At 40.4% G+C, this 17718-nt stretch overlaps 1 protein-coding gene across 1 annotated transcript; it reads right to left on the reverse strand.

Moving 5' to 3' along the window:
- Positions 1 to 619: 619 nt before the first annotated feature.
- tiprl (TIP41, TOR signaling pathway regulator-like (S. cerevisiae)) lies at positions 620 to 15516 on the reverse strand. Its single transcript, XM_034114323.1, has 8 exons — positions 15423 to 15516; positions 14355 to 14482; positions 13494 to 13673; positions 8513 to 8612; positions 8257 to 8388; positions 6273 to 6368; positions 4303 to 4365; positions 620 to 1864 (listed from the first exon to the last, which is right to left on the reverse strand). Exons 2-8 carry the CDS (start codon positions 14477 to 14479, stop codon positions 1736 to 1738), a joined length of 825 nt encoding a protein of 274 aa, XP_033970214.1. The 5' UTR covers positions 14480 to 14482; positions 15423 to 15516; the 3' UTR covers positions 620 to 1735.
- Positions 15517 to 17718: the final 2202 nt, after the last annotated feature.

Genomic DNA, 17718 nt, shown 5'->3' on the forward strand with positions numbered 1-17718 from the left:
TTGTTCGTTGTTTTAGATGCTGATTTCTAGGTACTAAATCTGTTCACTTGCTCTTTTTCAGCTCCACTGATGTATACGACAGGAGTGTGTGTCTTTTCCTATTTTCCTAAATCAATGATCAGTGGATTGGTTTTGCTTAAATTGAGCAAAATTGTTGATTTCCTAAAGTCTCTTGTTTGTTAGAAATCCGGCCAATCATGGTTAGGGTTAGGGTTAGGCCTCTGGTGTTCAGCAGGGTCAGTTTGTGGGAAAGTCACAAATACAAGTGCATAGTGGGGTAGTCATTCCCAGTTTTGTTATTTCTGACCCATGACACCCAAGAAGTCCAAAAAGGACCAAAAAAAAGCATGAATCTTTCAGTCTCAGATTTTGTTCCCTTGAAGCTCCTTTCTGTCCAAACTCAAATATAATATCTAGTGGTTGGAGTCAGAATGGTTGAGCTCTGACCTGTAATTCAATCATGGTTCTCTGTGACACAAGAGGGCAGCCTACTTCCTCTGTCCACACTGACACCTTAATGTTTAACCTTTAAAGAAAACACTGTAGAAATCATCATTTTTGCCCCTCAGATAAAAACGAGCCTAGAGTTAAACACCAACAATCAAAAACAGCACCAAGCCTTAATGCAGAACTTTATAAGAACTTCATTCACAGAAACATGGACATACAACACAAACATGTGTTTTTTCTACACACAAAACATGGAATTTATTGAGTTATGCACCATGGTTGACATTGTTCTGAAGTTGTTTTGTCCCGACCCATAGAAAAGACCCAAACCCGCAATGTGTTAGTTCATCTCTCCCTCTAGTTCTTTCTTTCTTGTGTTTTAAAAAAACCCGTCCTATTCTGTCTTTTTGTCACTATACTCGCTCAAATGAATTATCCTGTTGGATGATTAACCCTATATTCATATATAGTATTTATTAGCAATTCCTCATTAAATTAAAAACATTTGATATCACTACATTTCCTCATTTTGCTTCATGGTCCATTCTGATTCTAAAGTGAAACTAAACGCAGGTCAAATCTACAAAATAACAATGAAAATCTATTTGCATTGAATGTGGAGATTCATTAAAATAATGATTACTGGTAGAAATGCATTTTGTCAAACATCACAAACATTGTAAAAAGAAAACAAGAATCCAGCATCAGCAAAGCAAGCCAGATATTTGTACACAGACAAATGTATATTTGGCCATATGGGAGACATATTCACAGAGATCCTGAAGGTGTTGGACTGCGAATGGAGAACACACTTGTTTAAGTTCTATAAGTCACCGTAGAAAATACAGTAGACATATTTACAGAAATTCTTCATGACTGACTTCAGAAAATACAGTGCTGTTTGTGTCGCTTTTTGTACAAACACATTTTTGATATACTGATATTACAAGCATGAGACAGCTACACTAGCAAGCCTTTTCATGTCAAAGGCAGTGAAAAAATGTATCATAAAACAAAACCAGTTCAAATATGAACAGTCAGAAGCTGGACCAAAGTATTTAACTAGGGTTAAAGGTTCCTTGATATTATAGTGCATCACGCTGCACTGTGAACACTGAAACAAGTGGCAGGAGTTTAAGGACCATCATAGTGGCACATATAAAAACTATTCCTGTACAGATATTTGAAGGGGATGTTTGTTATGTAACCAGGAAGAATGTGGGTTAAGACTACTATTTCAATTTGTTATCATGCAACACATCAATGTGACATATTAGTATGGCGGTCACTGGACGTCATTAACAGCTCTCTGAGGCGACATCGCAGGCAGCTCCAGCTTCTCACAATCCGTCAGCTTCAGTGTTAGGTGCTGGGCGATCTCATTAGGATCCGTGTACAGTGCAGCGGGAACATTCTGATGAGGGAGGGACACTTTCAAATGACTACAAGAAATGCAGCACATCATACAGTAGGAAGCTTCAATAAATTAACAGTTTAAATAAAGTGATGGCGAAGACTACCTTGGCAAAAAGCAATGGATTATTTTCATTGGATTTCGGAATAATGCTGAAAATAAAATCTCTGGCCAACAAATGTTAATGATACTTACACCTTTCTCCACAGAAGTAAAAAGAAAAACTTAAGCTTTAAACAAAGTACATCACGTTCACATGGCTGCCCATCACCACCGCTAATGGCAGTAGTCTCATTTAGTCACTTGTTAGCTACCACTGTTTTTATGATACATTGAAGCTTAGGGCATTCACTAGTGGTGTGTTAACTGATGTGTTTGATGTCGTAGAACAAAAGGTGAACATAAACACGTTAAAAAAACTGTATACCTTGAGACAAGGGAATCGGAAGTGGTCAAATGCTAACTCATTTTTAGGTTTTAGGACTCATTCCTTCACAACTCTATACACAGTCTGTAAGGTGCTTGCCACACGAGGACGATAACGGTCGTATCTGCTACAGTTCACTATCAGATAGACAGTTCGGCCACACAAGGCCGACACGGAAACGCAGAAAACGATAACGATAACGGGTCCCAAGGTGGGTAGATCTGCAAACGAAACGCTCTGGGGGGGCAAATGGCTCCGTGTTTACGCCTATACGATCATGTCCTGATAACGTTGAAGCAATAGCCCCGCCTCTCCCCACCTCTCCTGCTCAGAGATGAGCTGCTGGGCTCTCAGAAGAGGGGGAGGAAAAGAGAGGCTCCGTTTTTTATTATTATATTATTATATAGAGTCGTTATCAATTTGTTTTAAAGCTCAATAAATAACAAAGAAGACCTTTTACCGGCACTTTTCTAATTTTGTCCGGAAGATTTCAACTTTAACGGACATGTTGACCGGCGGAAAAAGATCGAACTGAAACTCTGCCGCAGGATCCCCTCGTCCCTTGGAAGAGGCGGAGAGGTGGGTGTTTTTCATCTGCTGGTGGACTACCGGAGAGAATTACAGCAAGAGCAAACGCTTGCCTCGGGGAGGGAGAAAAAGAGCCAGAGCATCCACAGCGGAGAATAAACAGAAGGGCAACCATGGCAACCATGCGCGGGAAGTCTTCTTCGCTGCTTTTGTGGAAGGAGTACAGCGCCACTTACAGGCCTGGCATATGTACTACAGCGTCTCCAGCGCTTTGGAGCGGTCTCGTGTGAACGGACACGTTTCTGGTGCCTGTTGCGTGTGGACGGAATACTTTTTTGATAACAATTGTGGTCCGTTTGCGTTATCGTCCTCGTGTGGCTGCAGCCTAAGACTTTGCATCGAATCGGCTGATAACTAAAGGTGACATTTAAATTGAACAATTATTTTCATTCCCAAAATGATGTTTTTTATATAAATAAATGGTGATGTAGAACGTTTTTATGCAAATAGTGTAGCAAAGGCAGGATTTAGACAAATGTAAGGTACAGAGTTTTCTTTTGTATGTACATTCCAATGACAACGTAAAATATAAACTAATTCTAATTTTACAAAGATAATAATTCTTCAACCCTCATGATTGTGGGAATTACAAAACATTAGGATGCCTCCAGTTCAACACCCTATAATATATTTAAACTGTGTGACAGAGTCATTCAGAACTGCACAGTATTATTTATGTAAAGGTTTGATGTATTGTTGTATAGGATTGCATCAGATTGTACAGGTGTATTAAATGGTTAACCACTATGTCAAGATTAATGATGGAAAAAGAGTCAACTTAAATGGAATTTTAAAATAAAGATGAAACTAATTAAATCTTTATTTTCCTTGAAAGATTATTTAGAAAATGATTAAATAGGATCTTTTCCCCCACATCCTATATAGGGTATGTCAACAAATGTGATGGCAACAGAAAGGCTTGGTAAGAAAACATATAACATTGATTTATTGAATAAAAAAACAATGCTACTCGATTCTGATTGGTCAATTTGGACATTTCAGAGGTTGTTAATACTCGATAACACACCGCTGCCAAGCAAAGTTATAACCGTTGCTAATGACCGCCTCTTCGTAGATTATCCCTTAGTTAAATCTCTTTCTTTGCTTTTTGTGGTGGAACTATCCATGATTCAATGTGAAGGTGAAAAGATGTGGTCCTCAGTGTCGTGTGACTCGCTGTGATTATAGTGTTAGCTTTACAATGATAAACAGAAGGACTTTAAGATATTCTATGCAGGTTCCACTGTTCAATACGGACTATGTGTAAGACGAGCAAAGTAAGAGACAGGAAAATACACTGTAATGATAGCAGGATTCAAAAAAGGAGTGATGGCATATAGAAAGCTAGGGGCATAGACCCTTTAATAAATGATCACCATGAGACATGGCCAGCTTTTTTTACCAGTGTCGTGTCACAACTCACCTTCAAGTCTGCTATTTTACTTTCTCTCGTGCTGAACTCTCGTAGCATGTAACTCGCTCCGGCCTGGAATCAGAAACACAATCCCCATGTATTCACTTGTGAGTGTGGATAATCAGACACAGTAAACTGGGTTTTATGACAGTTACTCTAATAAAATAGAAATGATAGAAATATATCAACAGAAAAAGTAAGATATCTAATAAAAGATTAAAAAAAAACTGAATAAAGAATATTGATATAGTGCATCCGGAAAGTATTCATACCCCTTAACGTTTTTCACATTTTGTTATGTTACAGCCTTATTTCAAAATGGATTAAATTATTTATTTTTCTCAACATTCCACACATGTCCCCATAATGACAAATAGAAAACGTTTTTAAAGAATTTTTCGCAAATGTGTTAAAAATAATAAAATGAAATATCACATGTACATAAGTATTCACACCCTTTGCTTTAACACTGAAAATTGAGCTCAGGCGCATCCCGTTTCCACTGATCATCCTTGAGATGTTTCTATAACTTGACTGGAGTCCACCTGTGGTCAATTCAATAGATTGGACATGACTTGGAAAGGAACACACCTGTCTATATGAGGTCCCACAGTTGACAGTGCATATCAGAGCACAAACCAAGTCATGAGGTCCAAGGAATTGTCTGTAGACCTCAGAGACAGGATTGTATGAAGGCACAGATCTGGGGAAGGGTACAGAAAAATGTCTGCAGCATTGAACGTCCCAACGAGCACATTGGTCTCCATCATTTGCAAATGGAAGATGTTTGAAACCACCCGGGCTCTTCCTAGAGCTGGCCGCCCAAACCAAACTGAGCAATGGGGGAGAAGGGCCTTAGTCAGAGAGGTGACCAATGATGGTCACTCTGACAGAGCTCCAGTGTTCCTCTGTGGAGATGGGAGAACCTTCCAGAAGGAAAACCATCTGTGCAGCACTCCACCAATCAGGCCTTTATGGTAGAGTGGCCAGAAGGAAGCCACTCCTCAGTAAAAGGCACATGAAAGCCCCCATGGAGCACCTAGAGGACTCTCAGACCATGAGAAACCAAATTGTCTGGTCTGATGAAACAACATTTGGCCTGAATGCCAAGCATCATGTCTGGAGGAACTCAGGCACCACTCATCACCTGGCCAACACCATCCCTACAGTGAAGCCTGGTGGTGGCAGCATCATGCTGTGGGGATGTTTTTCAGCGGCAGGAACTGGGAGACCAGTCAGGATCAAGGGAAAGATGAATGCAGCAATGTACAGGGAGATCCTTGATGAAAACCTGCTCCAGAGCGCTCTGGACCTCAGACTGGGGCGAAGGTTCACCCTTCAACAGGACAACGACCCTAAGCACACAGCCACGATAACAAAGGAGTGGCTTCGGGACAAGTCTGTGAATGTCCTTGAGTGGCCCAGCCAGAGCCCAGACTTGAACCGGATTGAATATCTCTGGAGAGATCTGAAAATGGCTGTGCACCGACGCTCCCCATCCAAGCTGATGGAGCTTGAGACGATCTGCAAAGATGAATGGGAGAAACTGCCCAAAGATAGGTGTGCCAAGCGTGTAGCATCATACTCAAGAAGACTTGAGGCTGTAATTGCTGCCAAAGGTGCTTCAACAACGTATTGAGTAAAGGGTGTGAATACTTATGTGCATGTGATATTTGAGTGTTTTAATTTTAATTCATTTGCAAAAATTATTTTAAAACTTTTTTCACTTTGTCATTATGGGGTATAATGTGTAGAATGTTGAGAAAACAAATGTATTTAATTCAAATTGAAATAAGGCACATATAAAAAGTTTAAATAAAAATGTGCAAATTGTACTATAATATATAACATGTGTATGGTGTAGAACTTTCTATATAAACACTTATATATAAAGTATATCACTTGAACCACATTTAAATGATACGCCTTGCCCATTATAAAACCATGCAGTGTACCCTGGCTGGAGGAAGTAGACGTACCTCATGATACAGTCGTGTGTCGTTTATTCTGATCAGCACTCCGTCCACTCGTAGGAAGAAACGCAGCAACAAGAAGAAACTGGTGGGCATCACCCTCTGTCAACAACACACAGCAACACCTTACAAAGGTCAAATGGGTTCAAATCATCATATCATGATACAGTATGTTAAAGAAACATAGAAACAAGAGTCAGTTAGGAGGATCATCATTCCTTTTCTGATCTTTTTCTCTCAGGAAGGTTACAGAGTGAAATGATCAGGAAAGTGAGTGGCAGCCATGCTAAGGGCTGATCCATTCTATAGATGATAGGAAAAGAAGCTTCAGTGTAGGGCTGTGCAATTAATCGTATTTTAATCGCAATTACGATTTTGGCCTGCCACAATTACGAAAACAACATAATCGAAAAAAACGATTCTTTTGCTTTGCTAGGTTGTGACAGTGCACTGCAACATATTGGATCTAATGTATTTGTATTTATCATATTTATATATGTTTAGTAGCTTATTGAAGTGCGCTCCAAAATATTTGTTGATCTTGTTTATTGGTATTTATTATTTTGATATTATTTATTTAAATGTCTCATTTATTTTATTTATTTTTGTATTGGTTTTTCAGTTGAATTATACGTTCAGGGAAATCAACAGTTAAAAAGATACTGTTCAAATTATTATTTGTATTTGTTTTAAAGTTCAATAAATGGATGTTTTCAAAGTCAATGAATAATCGTATTTAATAATCGTGATATCAATTATTGACCAAAATAATCGTGATTATGATTTTTGCCATAATCGCACAGCCCTACTTCAGTGCCTCCTTTGTATGTCCTTTAGCTTAGGATACACTGGACCATACTTCACAAAAGGAAAGGAGATAATGCTGTCCCACAATTCATTGCAGCTGCAACATAAAGTAACATATCATTTATTGTTTACGTAAACAGCTGATCATTACCGACAAACACAGTGGATCATGTGAGTTAGGATGCTTATTAATCATTTTCTTATGCCGTAACCTGTGTGTGCGAACAATGAATGTTACACTAATTACTTGCAATGAAGTCAACACTACACAGTGACAGGAGGGTGAGTGTGGGCATTCAAACCTTGGTCATGAAGTAATACAATATTGTCCGTTTATCTTTTTCTTCATGTTTATAAAGAACACATGAAAGAACACTATAAGAACCCAGATGCACTTTTAGTAGCCCATCAATTGAAACGTGTAGTTTTACACAGCACAGTAACATCAGCAACACCAGAGGTTGCATCATAAATACATAGTGTAAGACAGTTGGATCCTGACATGTTCCCCTAACACCACTGTGTTTTTCACTGATGTTAAGGAAAAAGTGGATTTTGATAGTTCAACCCTAGCCCTTGTGTTCTAGACAAATCCCACCACTTAACTGTGCCTGCCGAGTTCTCCCTCACTCCCAGAATTCACCTGCTTGGAGGTTTCAGTAGCTGGCTGCATTGTGGGCAGGCTTCAGGTCTGATTGTGAGTAACTGTGATGTTCTGTGGCTCTCAGTGAAACTCCCCGTAATTAACGAAGGGCTGCAGGTTACACAGACTGGGGCTGAAATCTACCATCTTTTTTCTGTTACTAAATCTGGTCCTTATGAGCTGTTAAATACCTCCAAATGAAGGTCAGCGAGTACCTAACTAGGCAAACAAACACTGTGTCGAAGGAGCTGTTGGACAACCATTGGGGTTCAAATATGGAATGGACGGAACCCAAATCTTGTTAGTATAATTTCTCATCAACAATTCAAGTTTAGTTTAGAAATAAATTACAAACTTGTTACACAAAATTATATAAATCACCAATTCTAATATTGACTTTAGTTCAGTTAACAAATAATATGTATTCCTAGCATAAAAACGATAACAAAACAAGTTTGTAGTCAATTCTATTGTGTGTATTTGTACTTGTATGACATTTATTTTCTTTCTTTTTGTATTTGTTGGTGTTCTATTACTCACAATTTTCCCGCTGATCATGGAGACGCCGTGGTCGTGCAGCTCGTCCTCGAACAGCAGCACCTCGTCAAAGAACATGATCTGTTCCCGAGCCTTCAGCTTCTCCATGTCGATCCGCTCCTCCGTCTTCACTACCTGCACAGGAAACAGAGACATGAAAAACAGTGGGGGGAGGAGCGGGACACAACTCAAGGTAGGGGTCCACATCACTGAGGTGTTGATGAAACTGTGTTCCATTCCAAGGCTGAAAATGACCCACCTTCATCTGCATATTCTCTCCTATGAGAGTGCCTCTGTAGTCTGTGGTGTAGGTCCAGTCGTAGGGTCTCACCACCTCTTTGGAGTGTTCAGAATCCGCCCTGAAAGGAAACCACAGAGGTTAACGTTAACTACACAGCTCCGATTATTTCTGTCTCTGGGAATGAATGGCTGTACATGTCTTTTACTTTGTATTTCAATTCCAAACCTGCACACATTAGCTATTCTATTACATATGTTATGGCTTTCTTTAGAATTCTAGATTTTAAATCACATCATACGTGTAAATCCCTACTCCAATATGACAGCTAATCTCTTTCAATAATGAAACAAAACTGCCTGCGATCACATGCTGGTATCAAACTTGTTTCAATGGTTGGTGTGTAACATTTATTTTAGTGATCATCTTAGTGACTGGAGTCACGTCAATATCAAGGCATGAACAGACATGTGTCAACGATTGCAAAAATGAGGACAGACACAAAACGTGTACCACAGGAGGAGCTTGTGCATCTAAATCAGGGGTCGGCAATAGGCGGACCGCGGTCCGGATCCGGACCCAGACGCCGACCTATACGGACCCGGACCTATAATCAATACATTAATAGGGGATTTCAATTTTGACGGGGCGATTCTATTTTAACCGCCGCCGACAGGGGGCTAAAGAGACGAGTGAGCGATACAGGGGGAGAAACACAGAAGAAGAGACGAGAGAGTGGCAGAGAGAAGAGGAGAGGAAAGTGAGTGAAGAGAATAATTATTAGCGATACAGGGAGAGAAGCGGTGAATGTGAATACATTTTGGAATACTTTTTGGAATTATTGGTGGAAAAGTTTCCTCATAAAAGCAGCAGAACTGTGTGCACCAGGGGCGTCGCCTGGACCTGAAAACATTCGGGTCTTAGCCCACAGTGGCGGCGGCACTACAGTGGCATTTTTCACTGCAACACTCCCCACACGCACACACACAGTACACCCGCGACTGTTACAATGAAGGCTCGATAATCAGCTCACGGCATATAGGCAGGGGTAAAGTGGTATTTTTTATGAGTGGGGGGCTTACCTCCTCTAGGAGGGTCCGGGGGGATGCTCCCCCGGGAAGACTTTTTTTTAAATATTGAAGTTAAATGCATCAATCTGGTGCACTTTGAGAGCAAAATGAAGAGATCTATGGATACCTCTCTCAACACCCATATGAAGCAGAACTGTAAACAGATGTACTTTTTCTTTATGGATATTTTACTAATCACTCCCCTTTTAAACTCTATTCTTGTTTTACTGCCATATAGTATTTCATAACTGTTTTTCCTTTATTCTCTTATTTTTTGTATAACTATAATGATCATATGAAGGTGTGCCGCGGAAATAATCTTTTGAATAATTTGTGACCAAACCGTTTGAGACCCACTGAGATAACTTAGACTAAAGTTATGTATCTAAACACTCAGAGAGTCCTTTAGCTCACCTGAGTCTCTCATGCCCCTTTCACACCAACGCAACTCCGGTTCAAGCTCCGTGCTAGAGCTTTTCTGGTTCAGAACCGGTTCTTCGGTTTAGCGCCGGCTCTTTTCACACCGCTCAGAGCCCGACTGGTGCTGCCGCTGCTGCGTCATGACGTCACAGTTTACGTCGCTGAGTTTCTCCCCAACGCCGGAGCTCACCTCACAACAACGGGCCGGGGACTGCGTTGCTTTTAATCATACGAAGCCAGATTAAATTAAATAACGACTTCTCCAACCTTATACTTTTCTCCAGAGTGCCGTGGTTCATTGTTTATTAATGTGTTTCAGCGGCATTTACCGACCGCTGCAGTGCTGGCTGCTCTTCCACGGGAGTTTATTCTCACGTTAGCTCCGGGTTAGCTCCCACGGCTCTAAAGTATTCACTGTCTGACTGTCACACAAGCAGCTGTTACATATCCCCAGTTCCCCTTAAGTGAATGTGTGTCAGTCTGAATTGACGCTGTTTGGCATCACAACGCTGTTATGAAAGTTTCTCTGGTATAACATGGGTGATGTTAGCATAGCAACCGAAGCTAAACTGACTACTTGCTAAGCAGTTTTCTACAGGCACTTTTTACCGACGTATTTTTCATTATGATTCTACTTGTGATAGTCGGACATGACAACCTGTGCAGCCCATGTATTGATTCCATCCGATAGCTGCTATAATAACAAACAAAACGTCTGCCTGCTCTCCACAATGATCAATAACAGCGAACGGATGGTCAAAGTAAGGTACAAATAAACAGAATCACACGAAGCCTGGTTAGTGTTGCCTGACTTTATAAAGTGTGTTTTTTTTTTAACAAGTGTGTGGTTGCGTTCTAGTCACTTTGCTCAGCACTACTGCTTGTTACAACTTTTATTTGCCGTACTCGCCTTAACTGTTATCTCAGGTTAATCTCGCCCCCCTCCGACGTAAGCGTGACGTATGCGGTTCTTGCTTCTAGACGGACAACTTTTTGGTGCTCGAAACGAACCGGATTCCGGAGCTTAGAGGCTGCTCCGCTGCGGTGTGAACAGGAAAACCCGGTGCTTTTCAAGCACCAGCACCGAACCGGCCCTGAAACACCGTTGGTGTGAAAGGGGTATTAGTCTGAGAGGAGAGGACTCTCCTCCAGTTTCTTGTGGAACAAACAGCTCCTTATGTCCGTTAGTGTAACAACACGGTCCATGCTGGCACCGGTCCCTCCCTCCCCCTCTCTCTCTCTCTCTCTCCCTATCACACTAAATGCGCTATTGCCACACACACACACAGAGCCGAGCTTGAATGACACAAGCACACGTTTATTTCCATGCAACTCTCTGATTGTTCTGGTGTCATGCCTCTGTTGCATTCACTGAACACGGGAAATTACAGTGCTGCCGTCCTCTCTTGTGTCATGATGAGGTTCACGTAAAGCACGGTTAATGTATTATATTATTGAGGGAGAATTGTCCGGGGCTACAGAAAAAACATTCGGGGCTAAAGCCCCGGATGACCAGGCCAGGCGACGCCACTGGTGTGCACACTGCACAGCGCTGCAGCATGTCTGTGAGGCCCCGCCCCCGCACGCAGATCAGAGAGAGAGATCTCTTTTAAAATATATAGAAACGGAGATGGTTCGATAAAATGTGCAAGATAACGTTTATGTAGCATTTCTTTATTGTCGAAATGATGACATTTCATAACGGGATCAAATCAAAGTGAATGGCCTGCTGCTGCTGAATGCATGGGGCAAGTGACTGGAAACAGTTTTAAAAGTTATTACGTCGTTTCAGATAATAAATAATAATAGTAATTCATTCTATTTAGGGGCGCCTTTCAAAGCACCCAAGGACACCTGACAATTCATAACATATTCTAAGGAAAGGTTTAAGAGAGTACAAATAATGCAGTCCGGGTGATGTTTTTTATGTGGGGTGCAGATGAGAGGGAGCTGTCCAGAATGACACCAAGATGTTGTGTTTGAGTTGTGCTCTTGATAAGCCATTAAAACAGTAAAATAAGTGTCTCCTGTTCACCAAAACATACCCATCTGTTATGGAAAAATAAAGTATTCCAAAAGTCTTCTAAAAGTAATCTGAATACGTTACTTTTTTAAGACACGTAACTCTAACTGTATTCGGATTACTTTCAGAGCCATGTATTCAGTAACCGATTACATTTACAAAGTAACCCTCCCAACCCTGATTAAAAGTGCCAAAACGCCACTATGAGACAAAACAAAGTGTTTGACCAAACATTCCCTCTCAAGTCAGAACTGAGGTCACAAAAAATAAGCAGTCTCAGAGCCCAATATGATCAGTCCACCAGGATCAAAATTAAAACTAAATATGGTTCCAGGGCAGGCTAACCGAGGCTAACCAATGAGCACCTGCATGTGTGTATGAGAATGGCCCTGACACCATTTCAGCCCAGATTTAAACTCCTGGCAGGACAAGCTCAAGCTCAATTCTCGCACTGAACACAAAAAAATGAGTGAGGGACTGCAATATAAGAGGGAAAGAAAGAGAAACTTTAAAACTGTTCAATTGTTATGATGTGTAAAGACTGATATGTTCTATAATCGTCTGAAACTGTTAAGTAATGATGTGAAACGGTTAACAAAGCTATTTTATTTATTTATCTATTTTAATTTATATTATAAATGCAGCCCGAGAGGAACATTACACATATCCACAGTATTTACTGTATATCTCTATAGTTCAATGTTAATTGACAATAAATATTGTTGTTTTTGAATTGTACTTTCTTTATTTGATTGGCAGTCAGTTGTTGATTACATGCAGACGTTGATAAAGCTACAGGCTACTTCAATATATATCACACTAATTCATAAAGCAACTTAGACATTTTGATGTTCCGGACCTTTGCATGGGGAGATTTTCTCTAACTGGACCTCGTTGAATTTGAGTTGAATACCCCTGATCTAAATGGTCTGCAAAGGCTAAAATCCCTGTATCCCCTCCAGAGGGAGTTTCTCTCCCCCCTGCCTGAAACAACTCCTTTTGACTCCTTTGTTTACTTCAGTAACATAATGACATCACTATGTAACACTCACGCTTATAATTGCTAGGGCTCCAACACATTGTACGTAAGGGGGCGGGACTTTCCCGAAAATTCTCTAAGCGGTTGACCAATCATAACAGATCAGAATGCTCTGCTCTGGTTTCAGACAGCGGGTGAAAAGAGGAATAAGATCTGATGAAGTGTTTGATAGAAATGTACCCACAGCTGGCTAAGGGCGAGCTGTGGGCAGTTTTGAAAACTCCCAAGTGGTTTTTGAGAAGAGTTCTACTGGTGAAAAGGCCACAGATTACTGTCTCGATTGCGCTAATAAATGGTCAATTAACAGACAGTAATTAATTCTGCAGGAGCGAACCTTAGAGTTCTAAAAAACATGTTTTTAGTAAAAAAAGAAATCTGCATTGAAAAAGAATAAAGTTTTGTCATATAGAATTTGAACAAAACCGTTCTCCAGCTGTCAGTCTCATTTACCTGCTCTCCTGCCACTCCTGAGCACAGGCCACCTTCACAGCGTCCTCCATGTTGTTGACTCTCCGGAGGGCATCGATGGCGTTGAATTCGATGCCGTAGCCGTCGTTGTGTTGGATGCGCAGGATGTTGTCCCCAAACAGCATCTCTGGAAGGGAGGGCATGTTCATCTCCCCCGCTAACCTGGAGAGGCAAACAGAAACAGCTGGTTACATTTATTCATAAATTCAACATACTTTATATAATTATGCTTACAATAAGATAAATATTTGAAGCTCAATCCTAAAAAAAGACACCGCGAGATATTGGTTGTACAACCTTAGATATGTTTGTCATTTTATACGCAAATAGGCTAGAATTAAACAAATCTGCTGTGTTGAACATACTTGGGCTGCATAACTTGAACTCTGATATTACAATTTATTTTACCAGTAAAAGACTTAAAGGTGGGGTAGGTAATTCTGGAGAAACCAGCTCGAGTGCGCTAGAATTTGAAAATACACAACCGGAAAAAATCTGCCACTTCCTTACAGAGCCCCTCCTCCAACACACACGAACGCGCACATGACCAATGAGGGCACGAGATAAGTTTGTGCACAGATGGAAGGCTGACAGGCAGGTAGGCCATCCAGTTATTTTAGCCGGGCCGGCTAAAATGATTGGTCGTACTTTTTACAGTATTACGGCTTCCACAGATGACATTTTTTTATGGATTTTTTGTCAAAGCACTTAAGATATTCATTGCTATCGGGATGTTAAGAGCATTCCATGGAATATAACAAAAAGTGTATCTCGAGCCGGTTTCTCAAACTTACCTACCTCACCTTTAAGACAAATGTATATCTGGTGCCTACAGTATCTCACCCTTCAATGTCTTTGGACTTCATGATGTGGTTTCTGGCTGCAGTCACCTTCCATGGTCCAAAGGTGAAGTCCTGCTTACTGCTCTTAAAGCCATGTGACATCATCGTGGACAGAGAGGCCAACATCAACTGCAAAAGAGATCATGAGAGGATGTCTGTCATCAGTATTGGCTACTGTGGTAAAATAAACACTCAGTGGGATGGGGTTGAGGTTAGAGACCAGTGCAGGCCAGTCAACGGCCTTTCCATCACACATGCATGTTAACATTTCTCATTTACATGAGCGTACTTTAGGACAAGTTTGTACATGCACCTTCCTAAAGGTCTGGGGGATATCAAATTGCAGATCTAATATTCCAGATACTATTATCTACAAGACCATGCTAAGGTAGGGTGAAAAAACAACAACAAACAAATAACAAAATAAACATGAAAACATTATTAGCCGTTAAATTCAAAGTGATTAAGCCACCTGACCCCCTGTCAGTAGTCTCATATTAGAATATGATCACATATTAACGCACTATTGTCTCCCATCTTTAAACTACACTAACGCTGGATGAGGTGGTTGTGATTTATCCAATGCTAAGTCTCTCCATGGCTAACTGAATGAACATGTTTGCATGTATTTTCTTGTGTGCACAAATACAAAGAAATACACTTTTGGCACCACTTTGTTCATTTCAATTAACTACACATAAAATGCATCGTTTTAATTTAGTTAGTTTGATCAGCTCATGTTTTCCAAATGCTCTCTTCAGCATCCACAGCTCATATTTTCCAAATGTATTCCTTTATTCATTTTGCAAACACTCAGTTGGGCTGCTAGTTTTTATTTTTTTAACCCGAACACTATATTTTCAATACATCATTGGAATAATAACACTTTCGTTGTAAGGCTGCGCTAATACTACAAATATTAACGCTATTTCATCTGCTTTGTGAGAATGTTTTATTTATTTTGACAGTCTTTTCTTTATTAACACGCTCTGTTTCTGAGAGCACATTAAAGGCTCTACAGCTGCTTGTTACAAGGTAGCGTTACATTAAATAAAGGAAGCCTGTTTACCTTACTGTTGTCAACTGTTAGCTGTCATGGAGGCTACGTGAGTGCGCCGCTATAAACGGTCCGGTTCTTTTGTCCACGCTAACGCTGAGGTTCCTCTACTCCTGCCTGTTTCCTGCTGGTGTTACCGCAGAGCCGCCCCCTGATGTCGCTGCTTCCGCCTTCTCCGAGTGTTCATGGGGAGGTTTTTAATGGTTTTTAGTTGGCTTTTTATTAATGTATTGTTCTAAGTTGCGCATTCGTGTTCAGGTATGTATCAGCAGTAGGGCCTGCCTTGGATAGGTCCACGCTGTTAATTTAGCGGTGGAATAATAAAGCAGGATAAACTGTATTTAATTATATCACATTTTATTAAGCAGATGTTTTTTTATCCAAAACTACTAACAATAAGTGCAATAAACCATGAAAACACAAACTCAGAACAGCAAGAACCCTGCAGGTACATGTGCTATATCATCACTTTAGTGCTGGTGCATTAGTTTCAATTGAGTAATCAATTAAATTGAAATATTTACTCATACTCTTTTTTGTGTATGTTAGGTTTAATGGCCAAGGTGCAGTGGACACAGGTGGGTTTTCAGTCTACAATGGAAGATGTGTAGACTTACTTTCTGCTGTCCTGATATCAATAGGGAGCTTGTTCCACCATTTTGAAGCAAGGATAGAATGCATAAATTCAAACCGTAAACCTGCTACCGCTGACGCAAAAATGAAATAGATATCAAACTTAAACACTTCACTCAATTGGGATGTTTAAATTCACCATTTACTCTGGTGTTTTTAATGATGCAATACTGTAAGATGCAGACCGACAACTGTACGTCCATCCTGTCTACTGGTAGACACGCAAACTTTTCAAGAAATGTTCTTGATTGTAAACATTTTATTTGTGCTCTGAAGTAGAACACATTTTGCTTACGCTTTTGTCTAATGCAATTTACAATAAGTTCAATCAACCATGAAGATACAATTTCATAATAGCAAGAATCCTGCAAGTACATCTGCTTCGAAAACCAAACCCTTTTTGAGAAAACAATCTGGTATTCAATCTGCAAAGGAAGCTGTGTAGACTTTCTAAATATCTCGACACACAGAAACTATTTTTTCATCATATAACATTTTTCAGGGGAATCAATGGCTGAAAGGTTACCATCTAGTGGCAGAAAATGATCTACACAGCTGACAAGCTAAAAGGCATTTTCTTTGAGACTAAGGTAGGTGGAAATGTTAGATGGTATATTTCACAACCGCCTACTTAACAGTTCGTAACACATGCCTTAGATTCAAGATTAATTGTTTCGAGTGGCGCCGAAGGACTGTTTAAATGCATGTTAAATGCATGTTAAATGCCCAGCATTCGGTGCCACTCGATGACGTAGTATACTTGAAATAGTGGCTCTGCAGCAGGTATACTCGACATTGAGAAACGGCCAGTGTGGTCATGGATCCTGACCTTTCGAACTCAATGTACTGCTAACGCTAGCAGCCTGCTACTGGTGCTGTCGATCAGGACTCAATTATTTCATGACGACCAGTAAATGCATTAAACAGAAGTTTTATGTAGCGGGAAGCAATAACGATCAAAATGTGCAAGTACCATAGTGGTCACGGAGAAACTGACACCAACACAAACGTGGCCGAGTGGACTCCGGAGTTTGCTGCATGAGTTGCACTGTATGATCTGTGGTGTAGTGGGCTGTCACTCAAAAACTGAGTAGCCAATGTCTTGTGTTACGATGCACACTCAGCTTATATAAAAGAATAACAACAATGTAACCTATGTAAAGGTTGCATCCGTTGGCAAGTAAGATAATGTGAAGGAGTGCATTGAGAGCATTTAAATCTCTCCGAGGCTCCACCGCATGTCCCTTTGTCTGATTTATTAAAGGAGAAAAAAGCTGACCACCAATGTTGTTTCGGGGCTTATCAAACATCAAGCACCCCTGAAAGTCCCGCCCACCTGGGACGTTTGTGTCAAAATCAAAATCAGTGGCAAATTGTGTGAGTCTTATCGGGTTGCTCTCCTAATCCTTCACATTATAACGTGTACTGTGGATGAGGGTAGAGCAAGGGTGTAAGACATAGTCATTGAATAGTTAACCTATGTTGATGTTCTTCTATTGTGCACTAAACTAGTAAAAGTCACAATATCTGCTGGAATCTTTCATGCTCCTATGGGTACAGACTTTCTTTGATTTACCCTATATTTGCCCTTATGGAAATCAGAACAAACATGCATTACTATATTTGTTGTGTCGTATACGTTTGCTTTTATTTGTCGTATGGACAAGGAAGCCTG

The sequence above is a fragment of the Trematomus bernacchii genome, unplaced genomic scaffold (genome assembly GCF_902827165.1).
Source record: "Trematomus bernacchii unplaced genomic scaffold, fTreBer1.1, whole genome shotgun sequence".
Taxonomy (NCBI): domain Eukaryota; kingdom Metazoa; phylum Chordata; class Actinopteri; order Perciformes; family Nototheniidae; genus Trematomus; species Trematomus bernacchii.

Coding starts and splice junctions, on each gene's coding strand:
- tiprl (XM_034114323.1), bottom strand. CDS start 14,479: ATGTTGGCCTCTCTGTCCACGATGATGTCACATGGCTTTAAGAGCAGT. Junction 13,674..14,354: donor AAGTCCAAAGACATTGAAGG/GTGAGATACTGT, acceptor TTGCCTCTCCAG/GTTAGCGGGGGAGATGAACA. Junction 6,369..8,256: donor CCATGATCAGCGGGAAAATT/GTGAGTAATAGA, acceptor TGTTGTTGACAG/AGGGTGATGCCCACCAGTTT.